At 40.0% G+C, this 8,397-nt stretch overlaps 1 protein-coding gene across 2 annotated transcripts; it reads right to left on the reverse strand.

Moving 5' to 3' along the window:
- Positions 1-2,544: 2,544 nt before the first annotated feature.
- irf1b (interferon regulatory factor 1b) lies at positions 2,545-5,052 on the reverse strand. 2 transcript variants are annotated; one of them, XM_073824349.1, is made up of 9 exons: positions 4,932-5,052; positions 4,416-4,506; positions 4,225-4,324; positions 3,929-4,137; positions 3,754-3,835; positions 3,558-3,665; positions 3,435-3,466; positions 3,172-3,304; positions 2,545-3,071 (listed from the first exon to the last, which is right to left on the reverse strand). In XM_073824349.1, the coding sequence occupies exons 2-9, from the start codon at positions 4,500-4,502 to the stop codon at positions 2,950-2,952; spliced, it is 873 nt and encodes a 290-aa protein (XP_073680450.1). In that variant the 5' UTR covers positions 4,503-4,506; positions 4,932-5,052; the 3' UTR covers positions 2,545-2,949. The 2 variants fall into 2 exon arrangements, with proteins under 2 accessions (XP_073680450.1, XP_073680451.1); XM_073824350.1 differs by lacking the exon at positions 3,172-3,304.
- Positions 5,053-8,397: the final 3,345 nt, after the last annotated feature.

Consider the following 8,397-nt stretch of genomic DNA (forward strand, 5'->3'; position numbering starts at 1 on the left):
TAATAACACAATTACACATAATTACAATTATTTTTCTTAAAGCTACCTAAAAATAAAACCAGCCAAATGATCTTTAATTATTTGCATTTCTGAAACAATGTGTTGAACAGTTTTAACCTCCTCAGAAACAGACTAAACAGAGAGTTTGTTGAGTAGAATGAAATAAAACTGAATTAGAATTAAGGAATAAATGTCACTGAAACGACTAAACCTTTAAGTCAAAAGCTTTTTGGAATGGTAGCTTTTCTGCAATGTTGAACAGGCCGTTTGGGACTACAGGTGGAAAGATATATTTGATTATAATGTGATGAAAAGCCTCTTGTGGTTCCCAGAGTACTTATACACGGTCCCTATCAAAATACACTACAAATAATAATAATAAATATAAATATATATATATATGATCAACTAAACCAGTTGTGTACTATCACATTAAAATACCAGCTTACACTTCAGAGATTTAACTTAACTTCAGTTGGCTCAACTTCATTACCCCACATCATTTGACCCACTTTGCCCCATTAGCTAAATGATTGGCATGGTTTTATCTGTTGCTAAGTCACCTATATGCATCATGAATATTTTTAGACCTGGATACATTAGTTTTGATGTAACAGCCATTATCTGTTATGCTGAAATTTTGCTTTGACAAGCCAAAAGCAATTTTTAGAGTAAACAGGTGTCTTCCACTCCTCCCATGTGTTTCACAGTCTGGCAGAAATGATGTGTGATTCCAAAATACATGCTCATGTGACAGTAAAGTGAACAGCTGCCAAGATACAGGGGCTGGCTCAACTTACCCCACTCTCCCCTGCATCTTTAAATGTGACCCTGGAGCACAAAACCAGTCTTAAGGAGCACAGGTATATTTGTAGCAATAGCCAACAATACATTGTATGGGTCAAAATTATAGTTTTTCCTTTAAAGCCAAAAATCATCAAGTAAACATCATGTTCCATGAAGATATTTTGTTATTTTTTTCCTACCGTAAATATATCCAATGTTAATTTTTTATATGTAATATAAGTTCTTAGTAATATGCATAGTTAAGAACTTCATATGGACAACTTTAAAGGCAATTTTCTCAGTATTTCGATTTTTTTGCACCCTCAGATTCCAGATTTTTAAATTGGTGTATCTTGTAACAAACCATACATCAGTGGAATACTTTTTTATTAAACCCTTAAGACTGGTTTTGTGGTCCATATGTAATTTCATAACTACTTCAGTGTGATTGAGATGTGGTTGGAGTGCTAATATTATATAATATTCTGCTAGGCGACTGGTTTATCAGTGACATTGATAAGCCGGTCATTTACTGCTGCTCTTCCTTCACATTTCATCCTGATGAACAGACCACAGCTCTTCACTTCCCACTTAATACCAGTCGATCAATATCACAACAGCAGAGGAGAACCGCTCTCTGAGTTTGCTTCTTCCATCTCTGTCACCTGACGGCGTTTAGTTAGCACTGCTGTGTTTGGCTCGATCAGCTGGGGCTCCAAAAGTCACATATCTGTAATGAAATCTGTGGATATGAGGACGCTGACGCCATCAGATGAGAACAAATGCTTGAACTGAGTCCAGCTGAACTATGGTCTCCTGAGGAGCTGCTCAATGACACTCATCCATCTGAACCGATCTGAATACAACACGCCTGTCTTTATGAGCTGATCTCTGTCTGTCAGCCTCATCCCACACAATCTGTAATGTATAAAGTAGAAACTATAAAGCTGACCTGACTGTCAGGTGAATGTCATGTGCTTAAACATTTCATATTTACACATCTGTGAAGAAGAATTCACAATTTAGTATCTTCATTCATTTAAATGTGATATTGCATAACACTACAGTTAGAGTTATAATCAAATGCTTTAGTATGAATGTCAACACATCAGAACTAGTAAACTTCTTTAAAGCAAGACACAAGATTATTTACACAAGGATTTCAAATGTCCTTTAAAGTGTGCATGAAATCACTTAAGTGGCCTTTTATTTCATTAATATTACATTATCTGCAAGTATTTAAAAAAATATATTCTAAAGATAGTCTGCATTCAATTCAATTAAGCACATTTAGTTTCACAAGGTGAGGCCGGATCGAAGATGGCGACGTGCCAAACACATGGAGCCTCATTGGTTCTTGTATGTCACATGACTTACAGTCACTCCAGAGACTCACTAGATCACTTTACAATATCTTTATGTTGTTTGTGATGACAACAGATGAACACTGTTTAACTACTGCGTTTAGTGCTCTGCGGGTGATTTGATATGATGATGGCATTGTCATTTTAGGTCGACCTTATGGCCTTCAGTCTGCACTGTAAAGAGCGTCTTATAGAGACCTGATTTAACCCTCACAAATGACATCAACTGGTGTATTTAGACTGATGTTAAATATTTTTATTTTGGACTTGAATAAAACTAGTTCATTTAGATGCAGATGTGTTTGGAATGACTTATTTTTAGTTATTATTGTAGTACACCAAACTATATTTAGACTAAAAAATCTCTCAGGAAACCACAACACAAACAAGCCAATAAATTCACTTTGTTTTTTATTACAAATAAATATTTACAGTATGTACAGCGAAGAACCCCTTCCCAAACTCAGACTAACAGCTTCATCAGATACATGTGTTAAATGAATATATAAATCCTGTGGATGAGGAAAGCCCTGACACGACGAGCACATAACGGAATCGGTCCAGTTCACGTGAGATTACGTGTTCACAGAGCTGTTCATCTGGAGCCAAAGCCACAATCCGTCATCTAGTTTCAGTTCCGGAAGATCCTTCAGTGAAAACCCGTCCCATTTTACACAAACCAGGCACTTCTGAGCGGCAGACGCATCCAGACGTATGAACGACAGAGACTGAGGTATGAGGTTGAGTGTGTGGATCGGAGTCCAATGTCAAAGAGTCAAAAAGGTAGAGACAAGCGGTCTCAGAGAGGACACATGGTCTGTGGCATGGAGCTGCTGTTCCAGAGCTCTGTGTAGGTGCAGAGAGGGTCTTCGTGCAGGTCCGGGGTCAGTTCGGTGTATAGTCGTAACTCCAGCTCCTCTCCTGCAGCAACATGACAGAGACACGCACGTTAGATCCTGCTCATTTCAGTACAGACATCTGAACGTTCGCGGCTCGTCTACACAGCTCACGTAACATTTACCTGAGCTTTCGCTCCACTGGCTCTCTGGACTCAGAGATTCTGTTGTGGCTACTTCATTGCTCAGGAACCCCTTTCCTCCAAAGAAATTGCTCTGCAGCCACTGCGTACTATCACGTTCCAATTGGCGTGAGATCTGCAAGAGCAAAACACAGAACTTGTGAGCGGTCGGTTTGTGCTTGTTTTTTGACTACTGGCTAATATCAGGACGGGGTATTCCTGTCAATGAAAAAGCACAATGGATAAAGAGCAGGTGTGTAACTCACCTCAATGATAGCTTCGTTCTCCTCCAACAAGTCTGCGGGCGGAAAGATGGAGAAAACACACAATGAGTACGGGGCGTGCCGCCGCGGCGTTATCAAGAAACGATTAAAGCGAGCTTCTGTTACCTGTCGAATGCACCGGGGACACCTGGAACTTGCTGGTGTACATGTCTTCGGGACAGTTTGGGATTTCAACCTCGTATGCGGGGGTGTTGTTGGAGGGGCTGGACGTGCCTTCAGTGAAAAGGAAACACGTGGTGAACATCACATCTTTGTTGAATGTGCTTCATCAGTTGGTCTGGTCAAATCTGAAATGTCTTACCTAGATTGACGGTGCTGTCGATGGTGTTTTCCTGGGTCATCTCTGAGTGCATCTCATGATCATCAATGGTCTCAATCTTGATCTGATCACAAAGATTGAAGTGTGAGTGTTTAGTTCTACAGTCCGGATCTACAGTTTGAATTTGCGCCAAAATAAACACATGCTCTCGCCTTACCTTGCGCTTGCGGCCGTCGCGGCTCTTGGATCTTACGCCTTTCTTCTTGGCGATGGCGGGCAGCATGCGGTAGACTCTCACCGCGCCGCAGCCTTTGTTGATGCTTTTGTCCTTCACCTCTTCAATGTCGGGGAGCGAGTTCATGGCACAGCGGAAATTGGCTTTCCAGGTTTTGGGGTCAGGTTGGGTGACTCCCTCCTTGTATTTACCTGAGGAACACAAACAGCAGTTTCAGTGCATCTGCGGCGTGAGGAGATCAGTCCGTGTGCGTTCATGTTTCCGTATCTCTCGCTCACCTGTGTGAATGGCCCACTGCTTGAACAGACAAGCGTCTTTATCCACCTCCCAGCCGTGACGAGCGGCGTGTTTCCAGGGGATGGAGAACATCATCTCATCCTGTAAGCATTTGCAGATCCATTAGAACAATGCTGTTGCTTCCAGATGCTTATCTAAATAATTGTGTCTGTAGGGGATCATCCTGCTTTACCTTGTTGACCCACTTGAGTCCAGCGATGGAGTTGGAGTCGATTCTGGTCTCCAGCCAGGGTCGCATGCGCATTCTGGACACAGGCATGTTTCTGCATGAGAGACAAGAGCGGGTTTATTAATATCTGAGCATGTGGAGGGAGGCGCGCGCATAAGTTCATGACCAGGAAACGAGCGGTTTGTTTTTCTTCTTTGTCTGCTAAATTTTGAATCTATGCGAAATATTCATTTACTATGTATTAATGTGCTTTTTAAACTTAGTTTAACATCTGAGCAAAAACACATACATCTACAAAACACATGAAAGCAAATAAAAAAAAAACTTTTGATGCCGTTGTTGTTATTTTGCAACATTGTTGCTGCGTGTTGCATTCATTACTAACAGTGTAAATAATCAGCGCATCACTTTTTTTATTTAACCAGTACTCGTCTACAAGTGCAGCGAACCATTCCTAAGCATAATTGCAATAATAGTAATACATGCAATAAAACGTTTTATATTATCATTGACACTTACAGTATAATGCGAGGTTGTATCCAAATCAAAGATCAGGCAAAAAGTGTATATCCTGTAAAGGCGTCAGTCCACTTTCAGAACTGCAGCTTAAGTTCTGTCTAGATCAGCTTCAGTTTACTGTACAGAGGAAGCGGCGCTCACTGCTTATATAGCGCTGACGGGGATTTTTCCCGGCGAGAAGGGCTGAGCTTCATGCGCATGCGCACACACAGCCGCTCTACTACTCTAGCAGGCTGATTTCCGAGAAATCATGCTGTTATGAGATACTAGGGCGACGTGCGAAAGACAGTTCAGTTTGGATAAACACTCACACACACACACACACACACACACACACACACACACACACACACACACACACACACACACACACATGCACAACAATCATGTGTTCATGTGTTACTGCCACAATAATCAACAATTAACAACAAAACAAGAGGTTGACAAAATTAAATAATAATAATAATAATAATAACAATAATAATAATTTTCTTCTAGTTAATGTTGTTGGTAATTATACCATTCACTTCACATACATAAGATGAACTGTGCAAAGTCAAACAGTCCTGGTTAACCTGAATTGACCCTGTGTGGTGATGATCACATCATATGTATCTCTTTCATGCAAACAAATCTGACAGCAGCCCATTGTCAATGTAAATATAACGAATGTGTTTTATTTCTACAGATGAGTTATATTAGTCTGTTATGAATACAGAAAAAAGGGCATAGTGTCAGGGTTCAGTCCATGAGAGAAGTCAGTAGGTTTCCGAGAAGTGTGCAGTGCCTGAGCCGCTAGAGGGCGCTCGCTGGTGGGACGCATTACTGTAAGAGCAGCCGTTTCAAAGAAACACTCTGCTGTTTTGATGCCTGATGACAGACCTGGAATATCATGCAGAAGCTTTGGCATTTTAGGTTTCGATATTTGTAACTCAAGGAATGCGCCTCAAAGCCTCTTTATGATCGTCGCTTTTATCGCGTGTCTTCGGTTTGTGTGTTTTTAAACAGTAGTGTGTTGTTTGCGGTCAGAAAACGCGTTTTAGGGGCATTCGATGAAGGACGCGGCGGGGGATGTTAACATGCATTTTCACATTTAAACATTTAGAAGACTTAGTATTACTAATATTAGATATTAGACTTAGTTTTCGGAGAGTAATGACAAGAACAAGAAGTCAGAAACGAGCGCGGCTCATCAAAAGAAAGACTAAAATAGCGCGAGCGTGATGATGATGATGATGTAATCGCGCTGTTTGTTGCTGGCAGCAGGAGGAGGAGGAGGAGGAGGAGGCGTGTCGCGCGCGGAGGCGGTGTTTTCCTGCGGAGTTTCTGCTCCGTGAATTCCTGGGTTTTCCCAAGGATCGTCCAGTGATATTCCCCTCGAAGCCCGAGACTCAAGGCTGATCGACAGGTTTTAAATAAAGCCTGCTGGAGTGCGGCTTTTCCAGCGACATGCTGGAGCAGGCCTGTTATATCAGGTCGCATTGACAAACACTAACGCATACAAATGACAACGAGTGCCTAAAAAAACATCCTTTGGTCAGAACAGGCACCAAAGCTGTAATTTCTTGCATTTCTTTTCTAGTTGCATTCTTCAGTACAGTTTATTTTTAGACAGGCTTCATCAACTCTTCTGTAAGGCTTTAAAGAGAAGCGAGTGCAATAACCCTTTTGCGTTCAAAAAAAGTTAAACATAGGTGCAAAATGGATATGCATAGATGCAAAAATTTCCACTTTCACTGATGTGAATTTTTTAACCAGCATCTGTTCTATCCATAGATACCAAACATTCATTAATTTTCAGAATTGTAACCCCTTAAATGCTGGTGTGTTTACATAATGCCACAAGTGTTTTTTTATGAAAAAATAATTTCCATATACTAAATGCTAAGCAGATTTTTTCTTTGCTTATTAGATTCTTGGCTGTGTCAGTGAAGTACAACAACATTCATGTTGAGGCATTTATATTTATCTAGTGTTGGATTTTAAAAAAAATGGATATGCCAAATAAAAAAAAAAAAGGCACAATCTAGTAAAAAATGGCAAAAATGTAAAATTTGAAGCCTTGCTGATAGAGTAAATGTCTATTAGCAAATATTGCATAATTTTATAGTCAAATGGCCCTGGATTAAAAAAAACTGCAGTTTGAATGGGTTTCAATGTGGACATGTTTGTCCTTAAGGTCCTAAATGTGAGCATTTTTTTTGTACGGAGGGTAAAATTAGGAAATGAGGGTGAAATATTAAAATTTCAATAAAAATAAACACCTGAGCCAAAATGTATGCAGTTGGCATTAACACAGGCACACTTATAACAAAAAACAAAACTGAAATGGACAAAAATGTCCATAAGGTCGCACAAGGGTTAAAGAAGACCTTCATCAGCCTGAACCTCATTGTACTCTAGATCCGCACATATACTGTTCAGATGGCATTCATCGTAGCCCTGCCCTGTTTATTTGTGTGCCACTGTTTATACTATATATAATGGTCCGGACTGGGAATGGCCTGTTCTATACATTCTATTCTTCAATGCGGAAGTGAGCCCATGGGTGAGGCGCTGTAGGGAAATAATGAGAAGAATAACAACGTGCAGTAAATGCTAAAAGAGTTTGCACTACAAACTATTGTGTTTATAATTAAGATAATAGATTAACAATATAGTAAGACACCAATTTGCAATAGCAAGCTGGAAGACGATCTGTTTTGTACAGCTGAACACAGATGATAACAGAAGCCTGATATTAAATATACAAGCCTGCTCTTACGGGAGATATGAGGTGATGGATACACCCACAGCAAACTCTGAAACCACAGACAGCCCTATTGTATGGACATCGCAAACATAGCTGTTTGGTCTTGAACTGCACCTTCACTTGCCTTTTTCTTTTCTTCATTTTCCCCAATATCTGTCTCTCACTTGTCTGTGTGTGTAATTATTTTCTTCTGTCTGTCACTTCTTCACCAGCAGCTCTATTATTATGAACAGGACTGTGTCCACAAAACAACCAGCTCATTGTCATCTGTTTGCACAGAATGTTATTTTCTTAAAATGACTTAAGCACCCAAGATTTAATTAATTCAAATACATTAAAACAAATTTTCCAAAGTGGCTAAATGTCTTTATTTAAAATCCCGAACACAATATTGCATGAATATGCTATGAATAGGCTCATGTATTTTTATGCTGCTGTTTGCTCTTGCTCCCTCCCTATACCTACACTATGGACTGACAGTTGCTAGCAGTTTAACACTCAACTAAGTTAACAAAGACAACTACAGTAGTCTGTTTACAGATGAAACTGAGCTGCACTTGAAGTCATGAACAGGTCAGTCATTTTACTACATTTCACTGCTTCTTCTGACCTTTTCTTCAACCATTTGACGAAAGTGCAGAACAGATAACAGCCGATTTGTATCTATTTATATATACAGAGCTGGGGAGATTACTTGCAAATTGTAATCCATTA

Source organism: Garra rufa, chromosome 19 (genome assembly GCF_049309525.1).
Source record: "Garra rufa chromosome 19, GarRuf1.0, whole genome shotgun sequence".
NCBI classification, from domain to species: Eukaryota; Metazoa; Chordata; class Actinopteri; order Cypriniformes; family Cyprinidae; genus Garra; species Garra rufa.

Bases quoted from the DNA above. Each gene is read 5' to 3' on its own strand.
- irf1b (XM_073824349.1), bottom strand. From the start codon at position 4,502: ATGCCTGTGTCCAGAATGCGCATGCGACCCTGGCTGGAGACCAGAATC. The intron at 3,666-3,753 runs GTAAGACATTTC...TTTTCACTGAAG, and splicing joins CGACAGCACCGTCAATCTAG to GCACGTCCAGCCCCTCCAAC. The intron at 3,072-3,171 runs GTAAATGTTACG...ATGTTGCTGCAG, and splicing joins CCAGTGGAGCGAAAGCTCAG to GAGAGGAGCTGGAGTTACGA.